This window comes from Nerophis lumbriciformis, linkage group LG39 (genome assembly GCF_033978685.3).
Source record: "Nerophis lumbriciformis linkage group LG39, RoL_Nlum_v2.1, whole genome shotgun sequence".
Lineage (NCBI taxonomy): Eukaryota > Metazoa > Chordata > Actinopteri > Syngnathiformes > Syngnathidae > Nerophis > Nerophis lumbriciformis.
In genome coordinates this window covers 667,905-695,681 of record NC_084586.2, presented here as the reverse complement: position 1 = coordinate 695,681, position 27,777 = coordinate 667,905, and the positions used below count along the sequence as shown (strand labels likewise).

The window sequence follows — 27,777 nt, the reverse complement described above, 5'->3', positions numbered from 1 at the left end:
TCGATTGGAAAATGCATTTTTAGACAATATGATTTGCCTAAACGGCTAATAGACCACGAGAGTAACAAGCGGTAGAAAATGGATTAGAAAGGACAGATTTGAAAAAATAATTTAAAAAAAAATGACAAAAATTTACTTTTTCTTTTAACTTGGAACTTCCCGCGATTTTGGGCCCTGGGCTGTAGTTTGGGGACCCCTGATCTAGAGACTGTTGAAAGTTGTTTTTTTTAAATTAAAAAATAACTATGTCTTATTTTTAACAATTTTATAAGTCCTTTTGGATCATTTGTTATGAATTATTGCCACATTTAAGACTCCATTACTTCACATCAAATATTGCACTTTTGGTGGACATAATGCTTATTTTGAGTTTTTGCCGTAAAAAAGTGTTTTTTTTGGGGCGGGGGGACAAAAATGGTATAAAACATTTAAAAAATTGTGACTTCATATCCACAAATAGACCTGGAATTGATGTAGATCTAGATTTTTAAACGTTTAATAATTATGTAAAAAAAATATATATACATATATATTATTTATAAAAATTAAAGAAAATTGAAAAATTTTAAATTGTTTCCCAGGACCCTTTTGGGTCCTGGGAGACAGACTTAAGGGGAGCCCGAACGGTTAAAAAAATCTACATATTGTATCGGTTTCGAAAAGGAAAAATGTCAAAATGGCCCCGCATGTTTTTTGGGGTGGAAAAGACTGGACACCCCTAGCCTAAAACACTCACACACACACACACACACAACTCAAGACTCACACATTTGCATTTACACAACCTCTTTGGCAACTTTTCAGCGGCATCAAATGAGCACTCTTGTTCAACTGCATCTAAACAGTCAACAAACACAAAGCAAACTACAGTAGACCTCAGACCTGGGCAAATTAAGAAAATTGAGCTTTTCAATCTGGCCCGCCGGACATTCCCAAATCATTTTTTGAGATCTTTAAGATGGAAAGTGTAGCCGCCATTATGATGTGCAGTGATGTTTTCTAATGACCGTAAGTCTTGAACTATACCAAGTATTTCAATGGTTGGAATCTGCGCTTTGGGATGATGTACCAGTTACTATGGTCATCTAATTCGTTACTATGGTAATCTACGTCACAGCAGCTCAGACGAGGCACCAAGCAGTGTGGGCGGGGAGCGTTTCCACAGACGCGGAAGGAGATTTTCATGACAAAGTTCCAAAGCTTAGTGATATATCCGATATATCAGATTGTAGGTGGGATTATTTTGTACCCTTCGCGTTCATATTTCACTGTTTGTTGCGTTTCACTTGATTGTACAATATGTCGATCGAAAGAGGGTGTGACATTCATATTTTGTCAATATTCAGTGTTTTATCCTTCATAGAAAAATGTACAATTCCATTACGTTTTTTAAGGCGGTCTGTCATAACGTTTTTAGCATTCAATCAGACATTATTGTGACGTTTTGTATTAGTGTTCTTAAAAATAGATATACCGGCCGTCCCGAGTCGAAATAATTGCCCAGGCCTGCTCTACATGGACTACGCTACTGCGTGGATATATGTTGGAGAACATTGGGATCACTCATGTCAGCCACAGTCTGATAGAGGAGTTGCCGTAAAGAGGACATGGCTTCGGTTTTCCTAAAGGCAGCAGACTGCTCCGTCTGCTGAGTCACAAAACAAGTCAAATCTAGTCACATTTACTGTACATATGAAAGTCACGTGATGATGATAAGGCCTTGCATCTTGGTGTGAAAGGAACTCCATTGCACATATGATCCCTCTTAACATATTATGTCCCTGATCGGTGAGGCTTGCCACTTCCCTGGCCGCGGGCGTCTTGCGCCACCTTGGTCGCAGCGTTGCACAGATCCCGGATTTCCAGCAGGCCCTCGTTCAGAGCTTTGGCGAACACCGCCGAGCTGGTCTGCGTGCTCTCCCAGAAACTGGACACGCAGAAGACGATGTGGTCGGGCTGCGGGTTGTAACAGGCGCCGTAGCCGTTGGGCACCACCGGGCCGTAGCAGCAGAACATTTCCACGGTGGTCGGCACCTGAGGACCACAGGGAATGAACGTTCAAAGCCCCTTTGACATGGCGTTAAAGGGGAACATTATCACCAGACCTATGTAAGCGTCAATATATACCTTGATGTTGCAGAAAAAAGACCATATATTTTTGTAACCGATTTCCGAACTCTAAATGGGTGAATTTTGGCGAATTAAACACCTTTTTATTATTCGCTCTCGGAGCGATGACGTGACGTCACATCGGGAAGCAATCCGCCATTTTCTCAAACGCATCATCGTCGGTGTGTTGTCGGAGGGTGTAACAACACGAACAGGGACGGATTCAAGTTGCACCAGTGGCCCAAAGACGCCAAAGTGGCAAGAAATTGAACGAAATTTGTTCAAAATACGAGGCTGTGGGGAAAGCCGACGAAATGGTCAGTCGTTTGTTCCGCACACTTTACCGATGAAAGCTATGCTACGACAGAGATGGCAAGAATGTGTGGATATCCTGCGACACTCAAAGCAGATGCATTTCCAACGATAAAGTCAAAGAAATCTGCCGCCAGACCCCCATTGAATCTACCGGAGTGTTTGAGCTATTCAGGGACAAAGGACCTCGGTAGCACGACAAGCTAATGGCGGCAGTTTGTTCACGCAGACGAGCGAGCTAAACCCCCTGGATGTCAGGAAAAGAGAGCGGATGAGGGTATGTCTACAGAATATATTAATTGATGAAAACTTGATTCATTACTCGCGGTTTTACGTAAATTATTATACATAAACTGTGTTTACCAATAATTTAGTTTAAAAACATTTATTTTTTTCAATCATTCGAGTACATTCGGGTAGTCTTGTGTAATGCAGTATTTTGTGTCTATTTAGGTATGGTTAACCTGAGTGAAGTCTCCCCATTATTTTGTTACAGGTGTTACAGGTTGTTAGTTGTTAGTTTCCTTTAATGCCAAACAAACACATACCAATCGTTGGTTAGAAGGCGATCGCCGAATTCGTCCTCGCTTTCTCCCGTGTCGCTGGCTGTCGTGTCGTTTTCGTGGGTTTCGCTTGCATACGGTTCAAACCGATATGGCTCAATAGCTTCAGTTTCTTCTTCAATTTGGTTTTGGCTACCTGCCTCCACACTACAACCATCCGTTTCAATACATGCGTAATCTGTTGAATCGCTTAAGCCGCTGAAATCCGAGTCTGAATCCGAGCTAATGTCGCTATACCTTGCTGTTCTATCCGCCATGTTTGTTTGTATTGGCATCACTGTGTGACGTCACAGGAAAATGGACGGGTGTATATAACGATGGACGGGTGTATATAACGATGGACGGGTGTATATAACGATGGTTAAAATCAGGCACTTTGAAGGTTTTTTTAGGGATATTGCGTGATGTGTAAAATTTTGAAAAAAATTCGAAAAATATAATAAGCCACTGGGAACTGATATTTAATGGTTTTAACCCTTCTGAAATTGTGATAATGTTCCCCTTTAACTGGATTGTCAATCCGTAAAGGTGAACCTAACCTGACTGGTGGAAAGGATGAACTGGTTGCTGGTCAGATAGATCTCGTCGCAAAAGATCTCGGGCCGCTCCATGTTGAGCTCCTTTGAGGTCTTCAGTAGTCCAAGGAGATGATTGTCTATTGCCATTCCTGTAATAGCCTTAAAGAACATGTTCATTACAGCACTTTTTAAAGTACAAACCCCGAAACCAGTGAAGTTGGCACGTTGTGTAAATGGTAAATAAAAACAGAATACAATGATTTGCAAATCCTTTTCAACTTATATTCAATTGAATAGACTGCAAAGACAAGATATTTAACGTTCGAACTGGAAAACTTTGTTATTTTTTGCAAATATTAGCTCATTTGGAATTTGATGCCTGCAACATGTTTCGAAAAAGCTGGCACATGTGGCAAAAAAGTCGGAGAAAGTTGAGGAATGCTCATCAAACACTTATTTGGAACATCCCACAGGTGAACAGGCTGATTGGGAACAGGTGGGTGCCATGATTGGCTTTAAAAGCAGCTTCCATGAAATGCTCAGTCATTCCGAGGGTCACCACTTTGTGAACAAATACGTGAGCAAATTGTCCAACAGTTTAAGAACAACATTTCTCAACCAGCTATTGCAAGGAATTTTGGGATTTCACCATCTACGGTCCGTAATATCATCAAAATGTTCAGAGAATCTGGAGAAATCACTGCATGTAAGCGATGATATTACAGACCTTAGATCCCTCAGGCGGTACTGCGTCAAAAAGCGGCATCTGTGCGTAAAGGATATCACCACATGGGCTCAGGAACACTTCAGAAAACCACTGTCAGCAACTACAGTTCGTCGCTACATCTGTAAGTGCAAGTTAAAACTATACTATGCAAAGCGAAAGCCATTTATCAACAACACCCAGAAACGCCGCCGGCTTTGCTGGGCCCGAGCTCATCTAAGATGGACTGATACAAAGTGGAAAAGTGTTCTGTGGTCTGACGAGTCCACATTTCCAATTGTTTTTGGACACTGTGGATGTCGTGTCCTCCGGAACATAGAGGAAAAGAACCATCCGGATTGTTATAGGCGCAAAGTTGAAAAGCCAGCATCTGTGATGGTATGGTGGTGTATTAGTGCCCAAGGCATGGGTAACTTACACATCTGTGAAGGCAGGTACATACAGGTTTTAGAGCAACATATCTTGCCATCCAAGCAACGTTATCATGGACGCCCCTGCTTATTTTAGCAAGACAATACCAAGCCACGTGTTACAACAGCGTGGCTTCTTAGTAAAAGTGTGGGTACTAGACTGGCCTGCCTGTAGTCCAGACCTGTCTCCCATTGAAAATGTGTGGCGTAATATGAAGCCTAAAATTCCACAACTGTTGAACAACTTAAGCTGTACATCAAGCAAGAATGGGAAAGAATTCCACCTGAAAAGCTTCAAAAATGTGTCTCCTCAGTTCCCAAACGTTTACTGAGTGTTGTTAAAAGGAAAGGCCATGTAACACAGTGGTAAAAATGCCCCTGTGCCAACTTTTTTGCAATGTGAATTCTAAGTTAATGATTATTTGCAAAAAAAAAAATGTGTTTCTCAGTCGGAACATTGAATATCTTGTCTTTGCAGTCTATTCAATTAAATATAAGTTTTTTAAATCATTATATTCCGATTTTATTTACAAATTACCCAACGTGCCAACTTCACTGGTTTTGGGTTTTGTACAATCAAGGACTATAGTAGTTCTTTACGCACACTTACTGCAATGGTGTAGTTGGTCTGGGCATTGATAGCATCCCTCAGTCTTTTCATTTTTTCTGAATCCTGGAAGTACATTTAGAAAACAAAAGGTATGTTTCACCAAAAGCTCTTTCATCATTTTTAATGGAAGTCTAAGATGTGTAGTAGGATCATCTGTTTGAGCTGGAGAAACCAACATGGGGATCAAATACGAGAAAAATGTCTCACGCTGTACGCGGTCCTCTCATCCGTCATGGATTTGACAAAGGCCAAGGCTTCGGCAGTCGCCGAGCGAATGTTATCCACCCGGCCGTTTCGGAAGCGTCTGATGGACGCGCTCTCGTATGTGGAGACCAGCTTTCCGTTGCACCTGCAGCACAAAGACGCATGAAACCATCTGGAGATCGTCAGAGAGAAAATGGACAATTACTTGAAAAATGCAAGCTGCAGGGCGACTTGCACAAACGCGTCCGGACTCATTTTCTGCTTCTTGATGAATTCTTTTCCGTAATCTTTGAATTGGAAAACCTCCATGTCCAGATTGTTCACCAGCCTGGAGGAACGACACCAGACTTTAAAGGGGAACATTATCACAATTTCAGAATGGTTAAAACCATTAAAAATCAGTTCCCAGTGGCTTATTATATTTTTCGAAGTTTTTTTCAAAATTTTACCCATCACGCAATATCCCTAAAAAAAAGCTTCAAAGTGCCTGATTTTAACCATCGTTATATACACCCGTCCATTTTCCTGTGACGTCACATAGTGAACACAAACAAACATGGCGGAAAGAACAGCAAGCTATAGCGACATTAGCTCGGATTCAGACTCGGATTTCAGCGGCTTAAGCGATTCAACAGATTACGCATGTATTGAAACGGATGGTTGTAGTGTGGAGGCAGGTAGCGAAAACCAAATTGAAGAAGAAACTGAAGCTATTGAGCCATATCGGTTTGAACCGTATGCAAGCGAAACCGACAAAAATGACACGACAGCCAGCGACACGGGAGAAAGCGAGGACGAATTCGCCGATCGTCTTCTAACCAACGATTGGTATGTGTTTGTTTGGCATTAAAGGAAACTAACAACTATGAACTAGGTTTACAGCATATGAAATACATTTGGCAACAACATGCACTTTGAGAGTGCAGACAGCCCAGTTTTCATCAATTAATATATTCTGTAGACATACCCTCATCCGCGCTCTTTTCCTGAAAGCTCATCTGTCCAGTTTTGGAGTTGATGTCAGCAGGCCAGGGAAGCTAGGGTCGATATTCTTCTCTTGATCATCTTCGGTGGCATAAGGGACGGTGTGAGCCAAGACATCCAGGGGGTTTAGCTCGCTCGTCTGCGGGAACAAACTGCCGCCATTGCTTGCCGTGCTACCGAGGTCCTTTGTCCATGAATTGCTCACACACTCCGGCAGATTCAATGGGGGTCTGGCGGCAGATTTCTTTGACTTTATCGTTGGAAATGCATCTGCTTTGAGTGTGGCAGGATATCCACACATTCTTGCCATCTCTGTCGTAGCATAGCTTTCGTGGGTAAAGTGTGCGGAACAAACGTCCAATTTCTTGCCACTTTGGCATCTTTGGGCCACTGGTGCAACTTGAATCCGTCCCTGTTGGTGTTGTTACACCCTCCGACAACACACCGACGAGGCATGATGTCTCCAAGGTACGGAAAACCGTCGAAAAAACGGAAAATAACAGAGCTGATTCGACTCGGTGTTTGAGAAAATGGCGGATTGCTTCCCGATGTGACGTCACGTTGTGGAAAGGCGTTTAATTCGCCAAAATTCACCCATTTAGAGTTCGGAAATGGGTTAAAAAAATATGTGGTCTTTTTTCTGCAACATCAAGGTATATATTGACGCTTACATAGGTCTGGTGATAATGTTCCCACAAGCATTTTGCTGACAAATTTGTATTCAATTAAATTTCCACTTTTGGTTGATTTTGGGCAGCACCAGTGGACCAAAGCGGTAGTGTTTTGCCAGAAGGAAGACCACATTTCCCATGAGGACGAGCGCATATTGCGTCAAACTGACATGATGTCCGCTGTTCCATTGTCACAGATTACAAATATTACGTCTCTAATGGCTATGCTGATGTTAAATAGCATACATTATCAAAAAATGATCTCGGCTTGTGCTACAAACATGACGCTACTATCAAGAATGTATCAGGGGGGGATGCAGGTCCGAAGCAGAGAAAGAACGACGGGAAAGTTTTTTCGAAGGAACAGAACTATCAAGCTGGTGGTTATTTATTGCTACCACGCAAATTTCCGATAGCTAACATTAGCAATAACATTTTGATTTGAGCATCGAAAGGTACCCACTAGTTTAGCAGGAACACAGCCAAGGCAGCATCGGCCGAAAATCCCTCTTCATCTTTTAGCTCACACCAGCGATTGAAAGATTGAATGTTGATCCTAGATTGTCCTTTAACCGGGTAACCTCCCTATTTCTTTTTTTGTCATTTCAGACAAAACTTTTTGTTTCTTTGGTTGTTTTGGAGCATCGGCCATGATAGCAGTAATTGCACGTAGGCGTTCGCATCAACTTCCATCTTATTTACGAATGGGGAAAGGGGGAGTGACGTATGCTGTAAAGCAAGTCAGCACATTTGTAGTTTTTTTCAAAGTAAAAGCGATACACACCCCCTCAAGCCATGACAGAGGTGTCATTCAGCTAGTTGTATGTCCATGTATCATCCCAAAAGTTATGAAAGTATTTCATGAAGGTTGAAAAGTTACTTAGTGCGGTTTTAATTATGTTTAAAAAAAACACATTTAGAAGGGTTTAAACAGTTTTTTAATGCGCTGACTGTGAAAATAATTGATTTATTTCATGGAAATTCCGGTATCAATTAACAACACACCGACGAGGCATGATGTCTCTAAGGTATGGAAAACAGTCGAAAAAACGGAAAATAACAGAGCTGATTTGACTCGGTGTTTGAGAAAATGGCGGATTGCTTCCCGATGCGACGTCACGTTGTGACGTCATCGCTCCGAGAGCGAATATTAGAAAGGCGTTTAATTCGCCAAAATTCACCCATTTAGAGTTCGGAAATCGGTTAAAAAAATATATGGTCTTTTTTCTGCAACATCAATGTATATATTGACGCTTACATAGATCTGGTGATAAAGTTCCCCTTTAAATACGGACTCTCTGGAATTGTCTTTAGCTTGCCTCTGGAGTCGCTCTCCTGATGCCGCAAACAGTCCCTGGATTTGCGGGTTGCATTTCCAGAGCAGTCTTCTCGGGGCAGGAAGCTTTCTTGCGCTCGCCAGTTTCCCGGCCTCTGATGGAGTCCCAGCCCTGTTTAGAAGAACAAATGTCCTTTTCCGCATTTTAGCGACCCCTTTCCCGCACTTAGTGGCAACACTTACACATATTTAGTCAGATATTCTGAGCATTGCACCAGAACGACGCCCTCAAACGGGGAATGGTCGCACACCACTCCGCATATTCCGTCCATTCCTACAACAAACTGAAAGGGAACATGTTCCAAAGTGATGAATCAAACTCCCAGACGGTGGACATGTCATCGGTCTTACCTGCATGGACTTGTCGTACCAGCGATTTGCACCATTTTTCTCCTGACCGCCACCATGAAGCATCAGCAGGGCCCGGTTTGTGTCACTGGGCTTCATCCCACTGGGTTCATCCAGGCAAAGCACACACAGGCAGCTCTCGATCAGTCCCAAAGAGTCCCTGTTGGTTTGATCTAGACAGACAAACTTGTGAGTCGATGTGTCTTCATTATTGCCAAACAGGCTGTGAGACCTTTTGTCAGGATGTCCCTGGCTCGCGCCCACTCTGTTCTCCCATCGGACGTCAGGATACCGAAAGGAGGGGATCTTTCTTCCTCATTTCCTGCCATTGACGTGATTTTCTCCAGTTGGGATAAGATCTCCTCCTCAGTGAGCGGCTTGCTGTTGGTGACCACATCCAACACGAAAAACTGTAACAAAAAAAAACAACACTTTTTCTAACCGACTCGTTACTTACAGAATAAACGCAAAGGAATTTCAGAGTACTCATGTGTAAAAGTGCCAGTCACCCCCCAAAATAGGTACAGTATTCCGTGTCTTGTAATCAGGTAAACATGGGACTCAAGAAGCTCTCTGGCAAAGTGGCAGATGGAATCAGTTGTAATTCAGTTAAGCGACGCTATCTCTCTGGGGATGGGCCCTTGCTGCAGATTGATGGCTTTAGGAACCACGTCCAGATGACTCCGCGGTCCTTCAGTCTGATTTAAGATTGAGATGTCCTGATCAACATTTTTGGCCTCTGATCCAATTTATTTAGCTCGAAGATGATTCGATTTCGAGTCCCTATCCGATACTTTGACAATAGATTCCAGAACCCAAACATTTTACAGCAAGTAACTAAAGTAATCACATCATACTTGCCAACCCTCCCGGATTTTCCGGGAGACTCCCGAAATTCAGCGCCTCTCCCGAAAACCTCCCGGGACAAATTTTCTCCCGAAATTCAGGCGGAGCTGGAGGCCACGCCCCCTCCAGCTCCATGCGGACCTGAGTCCGCTTTCCCACAATATAAAGAACGTCTACAGTAAAGCAGTTCGTCTGCCGTAAACAGCAATGTTGTGACACTCTTAAACAGGACAATACTGCCATCTAGTGCATTTGATGAAAGCACGTTTGTGCGTGCCACACAGCAATGCATCATCAGAGAGGGTGTTCAGCATGGTTAGAAAGATAGTGACAGAATAGAACAAGGATGGACAATTCAACCCTTAACTCAACAATGAGTAGATGAGTGTTATGTGTGTGTATATTTGTAAATAAATGAACACTGAAATTCAAGTATTTCTTTTATTTATATATATATATATATATATATATATATATATATATATATATAGCTAGAATTCACTGAAAGTCAATTATTTTATATATATATATATATATATATATATATATATATATCCATCCATCCATCCATCCATTTTCTACCGCTTATTCCCTTCGGGGTCGCGGGTATATATATATATATATATATATATATATATATATATATATATATATATATATATATATATATATATATATATATATATATGAAATACTTGACTTGGTGAATTCTAGCTGTAAATATACTCCTCCCCTCTTAACCACGCCCCCAACCACGCCCCCCGCACCCACCCCCCACCCCCCACCTCCCGAAATTGGAGGTCTCAAGGTTGGCAAGTATGAATCACATATAACTTATTTTATTCCAATTAGAATTTGCTAGTATTGCTGTGTTTTGAATTGTTTCCTTTTCCATAAAGAAATGTCGAGAGGAAACTAAAATATTTTTTAAGTATTTATTTGAGAAATGTGTTAAGCTGCTACAGAAAGATAGAAGAAAGAGCAAGAAGGAGAGAGAGAGAGAACTTTCAAATCTCGTATGATTTTAGGAATGAGAGAGGAGGGAGGAGAGAGAACCAAATGGGTGAATACATCTATCTGATCGTGGACAGGAATGTTTTGGTTAAACATTGGATGAGGCAGTTAACAACATCACATAAAAGAAACCCATTTGGAGAGTAACCGTTTGAAAGAATACAAAGACAACATAAATTAGTGATCAACCGACATCACAGCAGTATTTGTCATTAAAGAAATTGGGGGGGGGTTGGAGATATCAAGTACATGAGCTTCAAGCACACCTGTGAAGTGAAAACCTCTTCAGGTGACTCTTGAAGCTCATCGAGAGAATGCCAAGAGTGTGCAAAGCAGTAAGCAGAGCAAAGGGTGACTATTTTGAAGAAACCAGAATATATACCAGCATTCTTCCCTGCTTGGCACTCAGCATCAAGGCTTGGAATTGGGGGTTAAATCACCAAAAATGATTCCCGGGCGCGGCGCCGCTGCTGCCCACTGCTCCCCTCACCTCCCAGGGGGTGATCAAGGGATGGGTCAAATGCAGAGGACAAATTTCATTACACCTAGTGTGTGTGTGACAATCATTGCTACTTTAACTTTACACATACAAACTGTAGCACACAAAAAAGCACATTTAATTAAAAAAAACGTTATTATGGTCTTACCTTTAATTATAAATTAAGTCCATGCGCCGCTGTTGTGCTGGATTAATGCACCCCTGACGGGAGTGTTATATCAACTAAAGCCCTCACTTAAACTTTCCACGTGCAAGATTGAATCTATTTTAAAAAGTGTAACCGAGGGTTTATAAATGTGGCCTATACTGTATGAAACTACAAAATAACAAACACGGAGGCTCCAGTTTACACGAGGACCACTTTATTTACCTTCTTTCAAAAACTTCCGCTCCACTCCAACGTGTCAAAATTCCGCTCTTAGCGCCTTCAAAATAAGAGCTCAAGGCATATACTGTATAACAGTGCATAACAGGAACTTAACATCACAAAGAGAAAAGCCCATAAAAATAGGTTACAAAAGTTATTTAATAAGAAGCCAAAAAGTGCAAAAACAATAATGTTCGTGTTGGAGGAGTTGTGAATTAGATACACCTGCAGTCTGCAGGTGTACCTAATGTTGTGGCCCAGCAGTCATTCGCAACTCCTCCAACACAAACATTATTGTTTTGGCACTTTTTGGCTTCTTATGAAATAACTTTTTTAAATAGATTCAATCTTGCACGTGGAAAGTTTAAGTGTGGGCTTTAGTTGATACAACACTCCCGTCAGGGGGTGCATTCTACGGCGGGGGTGCAGGAGGCGGGATTACTGCGAGCCTCAGCCAGTGCGTCTTTTGCAGCCGTTTTATGATCGCTCAGCACAAGAAATACGTTACACACATACAGTTGTTGACAAAATACACTCTACATTATATACCTCAGCTAACTAAACTATGGAAATGTATAATATAATTCATATAGCAATACGGTCTCACTGCACAGCAGGCCAGCAGTTAGCCGAGTCCGCAATCCATGGTGAGGCACAACGCAGTGACGTGCCTCAACTGGCTGCTGATCACCGCATTGTCTCTTCTCAGTATTTGAACGGCAAATGTGAAAATTCAGCGATTTTAAATAAAAAATTATCTAAAACTGGTGAAGTTAAATGGAAAATAACTTTATAGTATAATCACTGGATACATATAACAATTTAATAAAAAAAAAATATTTTTACATTTTTTTTCTTTCCATGATGGCAGGTGAGGCCCCGCCTCACCTGCCTCTAGTGACTGCACGTCACTGATATATATATATATATATATATATATATATATATATATATACATATATGTATGTATATATACATATATGTGTATGTATATATATATATATACACACACACACACACATATATATATATATATATATATATATATATATATATATACATATATACACACAAATTATTTCCACATACAAATGGTCGGATATGAAAAATTCGGAAATGCACGATCACTCTGACATGAAAAAATCCGATACAGGTCGCGTATGGGCAAAAAATTCCGAATCGACCTGCAGTTTGTAAGTCACAACTGTGGCTTTAATCCAAATATCAGCAAAATGCACATATGGAGAGAACACATGCATGCGTTGACATCGTTTCTTCTCACGTGGAGCTGTGACTGTCGGCGCCCTGACCTGGTTCTTGCACGCCACGATGACGTGCTCCGATGGCGAGGAGGCTGCGTTCATCTGGACCTTTAGCGTGTCTGTTTTCAGGCCCGGGTAGCGGTACGAGGTGAACAGGCGGCCGTACTGCTCCATGCACAGAGGAGTCCCAGCCAGCTGGCCTCGGGCGAACTCCACCGGGAGCGCTCGCCTGAGAGACAGTCGCACTCACAGTTGAGTCTCCATTGCAATGGGACTCATTGTCACTGCGCGGACTTACGTATCAATGAGGGCCTTGTACTCCAACACGCCTCTGATGAGACCAGCGCCATATCTGCAAAGAAATAGGAAGTTAAAGGTTTTCCCGCAAGCCTCATGATGAGGTGCCCGCCCGTCTCTTTAAGGACCGGCGGTAATGACATTAGTGGAAATTACCGGACTACAGAGGGAACGCTTGCACGGGCTCAGCAGCGTTCACGTGGGTGGGCGACACGGACGACCAGGGGGAACTACTGAGGCTTGTCAGCTCCAATGCTGCACGTCGTTCATCTTTGCCATTATCGCGTTTCCCAAGCCGGATCAATGCGACGGGGGGGGGAGGTGGTACTGGTCGGAAGGCTGTCGCAGCCCTAAATGAGGCCTGACTGCCGGCCTCAGCGGAGAGCTTGGCCTTGTCACTCCCAATCTAATAAGTGTGTGTGGCGTAGACGAGAGCAGGTGCTCTGGAAATATTCAATTAGTGCATCAAAGCTGACAAAAGCTAATAATGACAGGTCGACCTGTCTAGTATTTGCTGTACCAGGGATTATTTGGCTTTTAGTTTCCTGTTCTGTAAGTGTGAGATCCACCTCAATTCAGACTGCACTAACCTTTAGGTCAGGGATATTCAACTGAGTTGTTTTGTTGGCCACATTTCCAGAGAGCTAACGACCAGGGGCCTCATGTACAAATCCCAAAACCAGTGAAGTCGGCACGTTGTGTAATTCGTAAATAAAAACAGAATACAATGATTTTCAAATCATTTTCAACTTATATTCAATTGAATAGACTGCAAAGACAAGATATTTAAGTTTCTCAGTTCGAACATTAATATATATTTTTTTGCAAATAATCATTAACTTAGAATTTAATGGAAGCAACACATTGCAAAAAAGTTGTCACAGGGGCATTTTTACCACTGTGTTACATGGCCTTTCCTCATACTTGCCAACCCTCCCGAATTTTCCGGGAGACTCCCGAAATTCAGTGCCTCTCCCGAAAGCCTCCCGGGACAAATATTCTCCCGAAAATCTCCCGATTTTCAGCCGGAGCTGGAGGCCACGCCCCCTCCAGCTCCATGCGGACCTGAGTGAGGACAGCCTTTTTTTTATGACGGGAGGACAACAGGGTGACAAGAACTAAATCATCCAGACTAGAGATAAATTGTATTATTATGTTTATCTCACCTAAAAATAAATATATTTATTAATTTAAAAAAAAAAAAAAAAACGAAATATATTTTTTACTATATTTTGTTAAAAACATCAAAATTAATTGTATTTTTATTTGTATATTTTCTGACTCCTTATTACATCCAGCCATAGAATTATACATTAAAATAAACATCCATCCATCCATCCATCCATCTTCTTCCGCTTATCCGAGGTCGGGTCGCGGGGGCAGCAGCCTAAGCAGGGAAGCCCAGACTTCCCTCTCCCCAGCCACTTCGTCCAGCTCCTCCCGGGGGATCCCGAGGCGTTCCCAGGCCAGCCGGGAGACATAGTCTTCCCAACGTGTCCTGGGTCTTCCTCGTGGCCTCCTACCGGTCGGACATGCCCTAAACACCTCCTTAGGGAGGCGCTCGGGTGGCATCCTGACCAGATGCCCGAACCACCTCATCTGGCTCCTCTCGATGCGGAGGAGCAGCGGCTTTACTTTGAGCTCCCCCCGGATGACAGAGCTTCTCACCCTATCTCTAAGGGAGAGCCCCGCCACCCGGCGGAGGAAACTCATTTCGGCCGCTTGTACCCGTGATCTTGTCCTTTCGGTCATAACCCAAAGCTCATGACCATAGGTGAGGATGGGAACGTAGATCGACCGGTAAATTGAGAGCTTTGCCTTCCGGCTCAGCTCCTTCTTCACCACAACGGATCGATACAGCGTCCGCATTACTGAAGACGCCGCACCGATCCGCCTGTCGATCTCACGATCCACTCTTCCCTCACTCGTGAACAAGACTCCGAGGTACTTGAACTCCTCCACTTGGGGCAAGATCTCCTCCCCAACCCGGAGATGGCACTCCACCCTTTTCCGGGCGAGAACCATGGACTCGGACTTGGAGGTGCTGATTCTCATCCCAGTCGCTTCACACTCAGCTGCGAACCGATCCAGTGAGAGCTGAAGATCCTGGCCAGATGAAGCCATCAGGACCAAATCATCTGCAAAAAGCAGAGACCTAATCCTGCAGCCACCAAACCGGATCCCCTCAACGCCTTGACTGCGCCTAGAAATTCTGTCCATAAAAGTTATGAACAGAATCGGTGACAAAGGGCAGCCTTGGCGGAGTCCAACCCTCACCGGAAACGTGTCCGACTTACTGCCAGCAATGCGAACCAAGCTCTGACACTGATCATACAGGGAGCGGACCGCCACAATCAGACAGTCCGAAACCCCATACTCTCTGAGCACTCCCCACAGGACTTCCCGAGGGACACGGTCGAATGCCTTCTCCAAGTCCACAAAGCACATGTAGACTGGTTGGGCAAACTCCCATGCACCCTCAAGGACCCTGCCGAGAGTATAGAGCTGGTCCACAGTTCCACGACCAGGACGAAAACCACACTGTTCCTCCTGAATCCGAGGTTCGACTATCCGGCGTAGCCTCCTCTCCAGTACACCTGAATAGACCTTACCGGGAAGGCTGAGGAGTGTGATCCCACGATAGTTAGAACACACCCTCCGGTTCCCCTTTTTAAAGAGAGGAACCACCACCCCGGTCTGCCAATCCAGAGGTACTGCCCCCGATGTCCACGCGATGCTGCAGAGTCTTGTCAACCAAGACAGCCCTACAGCATCCAGAGCCTTAAGGAACTCCGGGCGGATCTCATCCACCCCCGGGGCCTTGCCACCGAGGAGCTTTTTAACTACCTCAGCAACCTCAGCCCCAGAAATAGGAGAGCCCACCACAGATTCCTCAGGCACTGCTTCCTCATAGGAAGACGTGTTGGTGGGATTGAGGAGGTCTTCGAAGTATTCCCTCCACCGATCCACAACTTCCGCAGTCGAGGTCAGCAGAACACCATCCGCACCATACACAGTGTTGGTAGTGCACTGCTTCCCCTTCCTGAGGCGGTGGATGGTGGTCCAAACATATTTGAAATAATTAATTTTAAATTATCATAATAATTCATTTAAAATGACCATATTTAATTATTAAAATAATTGCTTGTTTATCAACAACTTTAGCATTTTATTCATTACATTTTGAAGCTCTCAGAAGCCAAGTTATGTTATATTCCTGAGTATTTATTTATGCAAGTTTGAAGTATCAATTATCCAAACACAGTTTTGTTTGCATATTTTCAGGATGTAGATATATACATATATATATATATATATATATATATATATATATATATATATATATGTATATATATATATATATATATATATATATATATATATATATATATGTATGAAATACTTCACTTGGTGAATTCTAGCTGTCAATATACTCCTCCCCTCTTAACCACGCCCCCAACCACGCCCCGCCCCACCCCTGACCACGCCCCCCGCCACCCACCTCCCGAAATCGGTGGTTTTAAGGTTGGCAAGTATGCCTTTCCTTTTAACCATGGGTGCCCGAGCTTTCAGCCGCTCTGCCCCACATCTTTGGAACTCTTTGCCACCAGACCTTCGTAACTTAGACTCAATATCCCTCTTCAAATCAAGACTCAAAACACACCTATTCCTGACTGCTTATTCATTGTAATCATCTTTTCTTTTCTACCTTTGTTGTTGTTGTTTTTATGCAATTTGATTTTATTGTTTTGATTTTGTACGGTGTCCTTGAGTGCCCAGAAAGGCGCCTTATAAATAAATAAAAAATGTATTATTAACAACACTCAGTAAACATTTGGGAACTGAGGAGACCGATTTTTGAAGCTTTTCGGGTGGAATTATTTCCCATTCTTGCTTGATGTACAGCTTAAGTTGTTCAACAGTCCGGGGGTCTCCAATGTGGAATTTTAGGCTTCATATTACACTACACATTTTCAATGGGAGACAGGTCTGGACTACAGGCAGGCCAGTCTAGTACCCGCACTCTTTTACTATGAAGCCACGTTGATGTAACACGTGGCTTGGCATTGTCTTGCTGAAATAAGCAGGGGCGTCCATGGTAACGTTGCTTGGATGGCAACATATGTTACTCCAAAACCTGTATGTACCTTTCAGCATTAATGGTGCCTTCACAGATGTGTAAGTTACCCATGTCTTGGGCACTAATACACCACCATACCATCACAGATGCTGGCTTTTCAACTTTGCGCCTATAACAGTCCGGATGGTTCTTTTCCTCTTTGGTACGGAGGACGCGACGTCCACAGTTTCCAAGAACAATTTGAAATGTGGACTCGTCAGACCACCGAAAACTTTTCCACTTTGTATCAGTCTATCTTAGATGAGCTCGGGCTCAGCAAAGCCGGCGGCGTTTGTGGGTGTTGTTGATAAATGGCTTTCGCTTTGCATAGTAGAGTTTTAACTTGCACTTACAGATGTAGCGACGAACTTTAGTTAGTGACAGTGGTTTTCTGAAGTGTTCCTGAGCCCATGTGGTGATATCATTTACACACTGATGTTGCTTTTTGATGCAGTCATTTTTACTGGCATGCTGCTTACGTGCAGTGATTTCTCCAGATTCTCTGAACCATTTAATGATATTACAGACCTTGGATGGTGAAATTCCTAAATTCCTTGCAATAGCTCGTTGAGAAATGTTGTTCTTAAACTGTTGGACAATTTGCTCACGGACTTCTTCACACAGTGGTGACCCTCGCCCCGTCCTTGTTTGGGAATGACTGAGCATTTCATGGAAGCTGCTTTTATACCCAATCATGGCACCCACCTGTTCCCAATTAGCCTGTTCACCTGTGGGATGTTCCAAATAAGTGTTTGATGAGCATTCCTCAACTTTCTCAGTCTTTTTTGCCACTTGTGCCAGCTTTTTTGAAACATATTTCAGGCATCAAATTGCAAAAAAAAAAAAAAAAAAAAGTTTACCAGTTTGAACGTTAAGTATCTTGTCTTTGCAGTCTATTCAATTGAATATAAGTTGAAAAGGATTTTCATTGTATTCTGTTTTTGTTTACCATTTACACAACGTGCCAACTTCACTGGTTTTGGGTTTTTGTGACGAGAGTTGCGTGGATTTCCGACTAAAAATAGAAAAAAACGACGGCGAGTAAATATTCAGACCTATTTAAGTGTGCACACGTACAAATCCAAGGAATTGTCTTTATTACCTGGCAATCAACTTGAAATTGACCATAGATGTCTATGGGCTGGGCAGGTCCAGGCCACGCCCCTTTATAAATATGAAAATCATATTATAAGTAGCTATGTGCTGGAGCTTGGCACAGTCTGCCCGGTCCCAAGTTAGTTGGAGGTGCTTGTTTCTGGGGTTTCGGAGCGATTGTCAGCCGGTCATTACTGTACCTCCGAAAACTGAACACAGAAAAATATAGATGAAAAAAGACCCATTTGAAAATATAGCCGTTACAATGATACGTAAAACTTTAGAAGGTGCGGGTGACTGTAATTAACTCCAATATGAATATAATTTGTATGACTTGCAACAAAATGTGATCATTCAGTAGCCTGCTCACAGCCAGATTGGAGTTTCCTGGGAAAATTAAGTAATATTTGGTCGAATGCGATCTTTTACATTAAACATGACAGCGCTATCCAAAAGAATACGAAAGATTTTGACTGTTGATTAGATTACTCAATTTATTATTACAACAAATAGAACCTTGAGGAACACGACTAGTATAACTAAAAAAGTTGAAGAAATGACTACCGACAAACAAACTGCAGCAGCACCTTAGTTACATAAAGCTAATTACGGGGGGACAAAAACTGCCAAAAAGGAGAGGACTTAAAGAGGTGCCTTGAGGGACTCCTCAGTTATGTAAATCACACGTTTGGACCCTAATGTTCTATGGTTTTAAGCAGGTCAATGCAAGGATCTGCCAATGTGTTTGCAGGGGTCCAAGTTGCTCTATACCAGTGATTCTTAACCAGTGTTGGGCCCCCAGCGCCACCTGAATTTTCTGTTGAGTGTATGTGTAAAAAAAAAAAATAATGTGTGCGTGCATATTTAGATGTTTGTGAAGCAGTAACCCTCTATTGGCTAAATTTGAATAAATATAAATATTGAATATTTAGTATTTATATAAAATATTTAAAATATTAGTTATAATTATTAATATTATTATATATATAATATAATATATAATGTAATTATTATTATTAATTAATTAATATCTAAAATATTATTAAATATCGTTATTTTAATTCAAAAATATAAATGCATTTATTTCATCACCACTTTTGTGTTGATATATACACAATGTATTATGTATTATTATTATTATATTTTATTTTATTTGTATTTATTTTTTATCAATTAGTAATCTTACTCTTGGTTTTATTCGTATTCAACAAATATATCTAACCTAATTACAGTTTACAACCTTGTCAAATGATATGAAAACATGTGTTGATCACCAAGATTATTACTAAGGCTTAGGTGTCAGAAAAATTGTATGTAAATGATCAAAAAACTTTCCGTTCCCAGTGAACAAGTGAAAGCTGTCTTTGTTGCACCAAGCCAAAGGCTTGGAAAATTCCGCTGTGTACGATGGGAGGAGACGGGAGGGGTTATCTATTGTGATCCAAGACTTGCCCAAGCTCGATCCAGGACCAGCCTAAGCCCGAGGCATCTTTTTCTTTTGTGTTAAAGTGACCGAAAACAATGGCTGTTTGCATACCCCCCATTCCTTTAGAAACAGCTGATGTTGTGTAAACAGGAAATATCCAAATAAAAGAGGAGACGTAAACCTTTTTTCGTTAGAGCGTGCTGGAAACTGTACAAGAGTACAGACCAGACGTTTCTCCTCAAATTGAGCCAAATTGAATTCTGTCTGTTTATTTCCTTGCTTCTTGTCTTGTTTAATAGATGTCATCAATGTTTGAACCTGACATAGGTCAGGCTGATTACAAAAATAAATTCTAATCCAATATATAACAAAAGAAAGGACTTAAAAATAAATAAACTGTCAGTTAACTGAAAGTGCAAATGAAAATACAGCTTCACCACTTTAGTCATATTTTTTGCGCTTAAGAAACTTCTCTATGACTTTGTTTCCAGACTTCTTCTGTTTGTTTGAGATCGTCATTACTTGTTACAACTGAGTACCGCTGCGGTCCATTACGGGGTGAGCTGACAAATAGATTTTTTGCGGGGGCCGCCCTTTAGGGGCCCAACAATGGGGTAAGAAACACTTGCTTAAACTACTACTATGGAAGATTCATAGTACACGGGATGTAATGTGAAAGCATCCAGAGTACACATGGATTGTGCACAGCAGGGGCCCCTGAACCAAGCTTCCACATGGTCGCTTACCTACAGTAGTCGTGGCGCTTTACCTGACACATGAAAGGTGACGAATAACGGAAGTGCGTTATCCACTTCGGCAGTAGAATGTTGAATATCTTAAAATGTGTTTTGCGGCAATTCCAACTTTGACCACAATGTCAGTTGCTATGTAGAGTGGCGCTTCCCATCATTTTCAGCAGACTGCATTGCAAAGTGATTAACGCCCCCTTTTCTTCTTAGGCGAGATCCACCCAGGAATCCCTTCCCGACTGCATTCATGGAGGACTCTTAGTTGTGGTCGACGCGTCACGTACCTGAGGGCGTCCTTACGGTCCTTGAAGGTCTGCTTAGGGAACACCATGACCGGACTGGAGTTGACCGGGAGGGCCAACCTGTTGTTCAGGTACATGTCCTCCAGCCAGTAGTCGTACACCTGCAGGACACAAGAATACTTTTTTCCAAGGTTCCTTTTTTGGATCGCTCACAAACATGACATTGTGTCTCCGCTGGATGGAGGAGCGCGTGGGTGAACGCCAGTGATGGATATCGCTGAAGATGGCCGAGAGTTTCTTAGAGATATTGAAGCGGCAAAAAGACTCTTCTGATCAATCCTATTTACTTCTCCTTTTACCGGGTCGCTACGTTTACCTGTCTTTTAGCGATTCGATCAAACGGATGGATGGGTAGGAGAGACGATCGTTTAATTGATGCAGAAAGGCCCCACGGCTGATCTGCAAAGTCAGCTTCAAAGAGAAATTCTGTCATGATGACAGTAGTACTTTTTGTCTATTTACAGTAGTATGCTGTAAAAAAAACAACGTACATTTTACAGTACAATTCTGTCGACTAAGCTGACAGATTTTTACATGTATATATATATATATATATATGTATATATATATATATATATGTATATATATATATATATGTATATATATATATATGTATATATATATATATATATATATATATATAAATGTAAATGTGTATAAATGTACATCTATATATATATATATATATATATACTTTGTGTGTGTGTATATATATATATATATATATATATATATTTTTTTTTATTTTTTTTTTTATATATATATATATATATACATATATATATATATATATATATATATATATATATATATATATATATATATTTATATATATATATATATATATATGTATATATATGTACATTTTTATATATACGTTAGGTCAGGAAAAAACACAGAGGCTATTTCATCCCTACAAGCCTGTTTCACAGGTTTTCCTGCTCTTCAGGGGATTTTAACGTATATTCCGCTGTACCCCTGTATTGAGCACTGTATAACTGATAAACCACAGTAACCTCGACTATATATATATGTAAGTGTGTATATATATAATTATATGTATATGTATATATGTAAGTGTGTATATATATAGTTATATGTATATATATATATATATATATATATATATATATATATATATATATATATATATATATATGTAAATGTAAATGTGTATAAATGTACATATATATACATTAGGTCTGGAAAAAACACAGACTATTTCATCCCTACAAGCCCGTTTCCTGCTCTTCAGGGGATTTTAACATATATTCTGCTCTACCCCAGTATTGAGCACTGTATAACTGCTAAACCACAGTAACCTCGACTATATATATATATATATATATATATATATATAGTAGATATACATATGTATGTGTATATATATATATATATATATATATATATATATATATATATACTGTGTATAAATAAATAAATATTTTTATATATATACTGTGTGTGTATATGTACAGTATATATGCATGGGGTGTGTATATATATATATATATATATATATATATATATATATATATATATATATATATATATATATATATATATATATATATATATGTATTTTTTATTTAATTTTTTAATACTCACGGCAAAGTTTGCAGCTTGTAACCATATTTAGAAAATCAGGTTTTTTGTATGTAAAAGCTGTAAAAAAAATATTCAATTTATAATTAATAATTCCTACTACATGGAAATTAATTTACCAATTAACAGCGATAAAAAGTGTTAGATAAAATATCTAGAACTAGATATTAGGAAATAAGGAATTATTAATATTTGACGAGTTCTGCAAAGATTTGCATCATGTATATTGTACGTAAAAATGAACACATATATTCCAGATGATGTCCAAAGTTTATATGAAAAGGTCAAATATATGTTGATGGTTGCAAAAGGACAGATGAGTGTTTGATATCTCCTACCACTGTGAAGCCAATTCAAAACTGCTATGCTGCTTTGGCAACAATCAAAAAGGTATACAAAACATAATAAATGAGCAAAAACTCTTAAAAACAAACGTTCTTTAAACATTATATTTTTGGGGGAAGGGTTCGGCTAAAACGTCAACATGAATAGTACCGTCATTTTAGAAGTGCGTTCGTTAATCTGTCATTCGTAGCCATGCTAAATGAGCAATTATCTCAATGGGCTTTTGAATGGACGCATGACGAACAATTCTACTCTTAAAGAAACGACAGGATGCTTTTTTTCTTCACATTTATTTCCATCTTGTTTGGATTAGTAATGTCTTACCCAGTTCTCCATCTTGTCCCTCCTCTCCAGGAGCTTCTTCTGCAGGACCTCCCCAACGCCGCCCGCAGCACCAAACTTCTCCACCATGGCCTTGGTTTTGTCGAACTGCTCCGCCTTCACCAGGTGTCGCACACACCTCAGGTAGGTGTCCAGGGTTTGCTTGAGGGGGGGCACAGGGACCTTAGGCAACCCCTAACGCACACACACACACACACACACACACTGAACACTCATGGCATGTAATGAACATAAAAACAGCTGTTTAATGTCACCCCCTCTTCAGTGATTGTTCATTAGTGAGATGGATAAAGGGGCGGGGCTTTTGCGACTTTAATTATTAGAGGGTTAATATTTCATCGTTAACGCTTCAAGGCCAATTAGTCGATAAATTCCCCACTGGGACTCCGAGATACTCTTGTTGTGTTTCTTTTAAGGCGGGGAAATGCTAATGAAATCTCTTTTACCGTGTGATGTTGGAGCATTTGCATACCGTTGCCGTGGGCGACCGGTTGTTAAGGTTGACCCGAGCTTTGGAATGATGGAGCCAATAGAGGATCTTTGTTTTTACTGTAGAGCTCTAAAACAGCATTAGGTCCTTCAAAACAGCAAAGCACTTCTGTCACGTAGAGGATCTTTGACCTACATTAAATCCTTAAAAACAGCAGCGCACTTGTAATAATAATAATAATAATAATAATATAATTTATTTGTAAAAAGCACTTTCCATTGAGCAAACAACCTTCAAAGTGCTAGAGTGTATTAAAAAATAATTATAAGAATACAAATAAATAAGAAATAAAAACTAGAACTAGCACGCATATATCTAAAAAAGGCTTTTTTAAAAAGAAGGATTTTTAAGCCTTTTTTAAAAGCATCCACAGTCTGTGGTGCCCTCAGGTGGTCAGGGAGAGCGTTCCACAGACTGGGTGCTGTGAGCAGAAAGCCCGGTCTCCCATTGTGTCAAGTAGAGGATCTTTGACCTACATTAAATCCTTAAAAACAGCAGCGCACTTGTAATAATAATAATAATAATAATAGATTTTATTTGGAAAAAGCATTTTCCATTGAGCAAACAAAAGTGCTAGAGTGTATTAAAAAAAAATAATAATAATAATACAAATAAATAAGAAATAAAAATTAGAACTAGCACGCATATATCTGAAAAAGACTTTTTTTAAAAGAAGGGTTTTTAAACCTTTTTTAAAAGCATCCACAGTCTGTGGTGCCCTCAGGTGGTCAGGAAAAGGGTTCTACAGACTGGGAGCGGCGAAGCAGAAAGCCTGGTCTCCCATTGTGTCAAGTAGAGGATCTTTGACCCACATTAAATCCTTAAAAACAGCAGCGCACTTGTAATAATAATAATAATAATAGATTTTATTTGTAAAAAGCACTTTCCATTGAGCAAACAACCTCAAAGTGCTACAGTGTATTAAAAAATAATAAAAAATAATGATAATACAAATAAATAAGAAATAAAAACTAGAACTAGCACGCATATATCTAAAAAAAAAAAAAAGGGGGGGGTTTTAAGCCTTTTTTAAAACCATCCACAGTCTGTGGTGCCCTCAGGTGGTCAGGGAGAGCGTTCCACAGACTGGGGGTGGCGGAGCAGAAAGCCCGGTCTCCCATTGTGTCAAGTAGAGGATCTTTGACCTACATTAAACCCTTACAAAAACAGCAGTGCACTTGTAATAATAATAATAATAGATTTTATTTGTAAATAACACTTTCCATTGAGCAAACAACCTCAAAGTGCTACAGAGTATTAAAAAAAATAAAAAGATAATAAAAATTTAAAAAAAATTTAAACTAGAACTAGCACGCATATATCTGAAAAAGGCTTCTTTTAAAAGAAGCGTTTTAAGCCTTTTTTTAAAGCATCCACAGTCTGTGGTGCCCTCAGGTGATCAGGGAGAGCATTTCCACAGACTGGGAGCGGCGGAGCAGAAAGCCCGGTCTCCCATTGTGTCAAGTAGAGGATCTTTGACCTACATTAAATCCTTAAAAACAGCAGCGCACTTGTGTCAAGTAGAGGATCTTTGACCTATGTTAGGTCCTTAAAAACAGCAGCGCACTTGTGTTACGTAGAGGATCTTTGACCTACATTAAATCCTTAAAAACAGCAGCGCACTTCTGTCAAGTAGAGGATCTTTGACCTACATTAAATCCTTAAAAACGGCAGCGCACTTATGTCAAGTAGAGGATCTTTGACCTACGTTATGTCCTTAAAAACAGCAGCGCACTTGTGTCAAGTAGAGGATCTTTGACCTACATTAAATCCTTAAAAACAGCAGAGCACTTCTGTCAAGTAGAGGATCTTTGACCTACATCAAATCCTTAAAAACAGCAGCGCACTTCTGTCAAGTAGAGGATCTTTGACCTACATTAAATCCTTAAAAACAGCAGCGCACTTCTGTCAAGTAGAGGATCTTTGACCTACATTAAATCCTTAAAAACAGCAGTGCACTTGTGTCAAGTAGAGGATCTTTGACCTACATTAAATCCTTAAAAACAGCAGCGCACTTCTGTCAAGTAGAGGATCTTTGACCTACATTAAATCCTTAAAAACCGCAGCGCACTTGTGTCAAGTAGAGGATCTTTGACCTACATTAAATCCTTAAAAACAGCAGCGCACTTGTGTCAAGTAGAGGATCTTCGACCTACATTAAATCCTTGAAAACAGCAGCGCACTTCTGTCAAGTAGAGGATCTTTGACCTACATTAAATCCTTAAAAACAGCAGTGCACTTCTGTCAAGTAGAGGATCTTTGACCTACATTAAATCCTTAAAAACCGCAGCGCACTTATGTCAAGTAGAGGATCTTTGACCTACATTAAATCCTTGAAAACAGCAGCGCACTTCTGTCAAGTAGAGGATCTTTGACTTGCGTTTTTGCAGTAGTTCTTGAAAAAAAGAGCACTTGCGTCATGTCGATAATCTTGGACTGGTGTTTTAGTAAGAGGTTCTTAAGATCAGCACAGCACTCCTGTCATAAAGAGGATCTTTGACTAACGTATGTGAAGCAGATGCCTGAAAACATCCGATTGCACTCCTCTTATAGAGGATCTTTGACTTGCGTTTTTGCAGTAGTTCTTTAAAAAGAGCACTTGTGTCATGTAGATAATCTTGGACTTGTGTTTTAGTAAGAGGTTCTTAAGATCAGCACAGCACTCCTGTCATAAAGAGGATCTTTGACTAACGTATGTGAAGCAGATTCATGAAAACATCCGATTGCACTCCTCTTATAGAGGATCTTTGACTTGCGTTTTTGCAGTAGTTCTTTAAAAAGAGCACTTGCGTCATGTCCATAATCTTGGACTGGTGTTTTAGTAAGAGGTTCTTAAAATCAGCACAGCACTCCTGTCATAAAGAGGATCTTTGACTAACGTATGTGAAGCAGATTCCTGAAGACATCCGATTGCACTCCTCTTATAGAGGATCTTTGACTTGCATTTTGGCAGTAGTTCTTTAAAAAGAGCACTTGTGTCATATCCATAATCTTGGACTGGTGTTTTAGTAAAAGGTTCTTAAAATCAGCACAGCACTCCTGTCATAAAGAGGATCTTTGACTAACGTATGTGAAGCAGATTCATGAAAACATCCGATTGCACTCCTCTTATAGAGGATCTTTGACTTGCATTTTTGCAGTAATTCTTTAAAAAAGAGCACTTGCGTCATGTCGATAATCTTGGACTGGTGTTTTAGTAAGAGGTTTTTAAGATCAGCACAGCACTCCTGTCATAAAAAGGATCTTTGACTAACGTATGTGAAGCAGATTCTTGAAAACATCCGATTGCACTCCTTTTATAGAGGATCTTTGACTTGCGTTTTTGTAGTAGCTCCCTAAAAACAGCGCGGTGTGAGTTTATTATCCATGAGGTGGTGAGGTGAACGTTTTTATACTTTTTAGAGCCTTGCATTAGCAATATTTATTAAAAAAAATTATAATAAAAGCAAAGGGAGAAGTCCTTTTCTCCTTGTACCTAATGTTTTGGCCAATTGGCGTGCAGTGCTTATAGCGCCCATAGCGGCGGGTTGGCGGTACTGCAGGAGCTGTCCCGCGTGCTGAAGTTGCTGCTTCTAACAGTACAGCATCACAAAGCATTTTAGACATAAAAAACGGTTTGTTTTTGTGAATAATTTGAGTAATAAAGATAAAAAAAGTTAAAATGAGGCATACTTTTGGGTCGCCGGTCGTGTTTCTTTCCAGAAGCGGCATCTCTGACGGAGGCGATCAGGGGCAAACAGCACTACAGCCTGCAGGGAGCGTGCAAACACATAAGATTTTTCTGCAAAACTACTCTTCAAATTCATTCCTTAAAGTGACAAACATAAGACGGCGTAGGCTAAAATAACACTTTGCATTTCATCACGTCTTTAAAAAGTCTCCTTACCTGCTTGGAAGATGTCCCTTGTTGGGGACAGCGAGGAGGAGCGGCGGAGACATGTCCCGCCCGCCGTGTCTCGGGCTGGCTAGTGACGCTCCACGGGAAAAGGCGGCGTGGAGAAAGATGCTGAAGGGAGGAAGGTGTTGGGTGAGTCCACCTACCCCCCCCCCCCTTCTCCCCCCACCCACCCCACAACACCACCCATCGACATCATCACCGCCGCCACTACTACCCCACCCCGCAGGCACGAGACTCCTCCCATCAAAATCTATTTGCGCATCATATTATCTGACCCCTCTCTCTCTCTCCCCTGTATCCAACAATTTCATATTCATCTGCACTTTTGCTC

The 27,777-nt window shown here is 40.8% G+C and overlaps 1 protein-coding gene across 1 annotated transcript; it reads right to left on the bottom strand.

Moving 5' to 3' along the window:
• On the bottom strand, nucleotides 1-27,555 carry LOC133577903 (choline O-acetyltransferase-like). The gene is made up of 15 exons (XM_061932024.1): nucleotides 27,435-27,555; nucleotides 27,221-27,297; nucleotides 23,041-23,232; nucleotides 20,749-20,867; nucleotides 13,076-13,129; nucleotides 12,826-13,006; nucleotides 9,022-9,199; nucleotides 8,793-8,962; nucleotides 8,625-8,725; nucleotides 8,425-8,553; nucleotides 5,656-5,778; nucleotides 5,454-5,595; nucleotides 5,247-5,309; nucleotides 3,524-3,661; nucleotides 1-2,034 (listed from the first exon to the last, which is right to left on the bottom strand). The coding sequence occupies exons 2-15, from the start codon at nucleotides 27,257-27,259 to the stop codon at nucleotides 1,774-1,776; spliced, it is 1,890 nt and encodes a 629-aa protein (XP_061788008.1). The 5' UTR covers nucleotides 27,260-27,297; nucleotides 27,435-27,555; the 3' UTR covers nucleotides 1-1,773.
• Nucleotides 27,556-27,777: the final 222 nt, after the last annotated feature.

What these genes read in the sequence shown, in the direction of transcription:
- LOC133577903 (XM_061932024.1), bottom strand. Translation starts at nt 27,259, where the DNA reads ATGCCGCTTCTGGAAAGAAACACGACCGGCGACCCAAAA. An exon ending in GAATATCTGACTAAATATGT is followed by an intron (nt 8,554 to 8,624) that starts GTAAGTGTTGCC and finishes TCTTCTAAACAG; the next exon opens with GGCTGGGACTCCATCAGAGG. An exon ending in TCAGGAGAGCGACTCCAGAG is followed by an intron (nt 5,779 to 8,424) that starts GCAAGCTAAAGA and finishes TCGTTCCTCCAG; the next exon opens with GCTGGTGAACAATCTGGACA.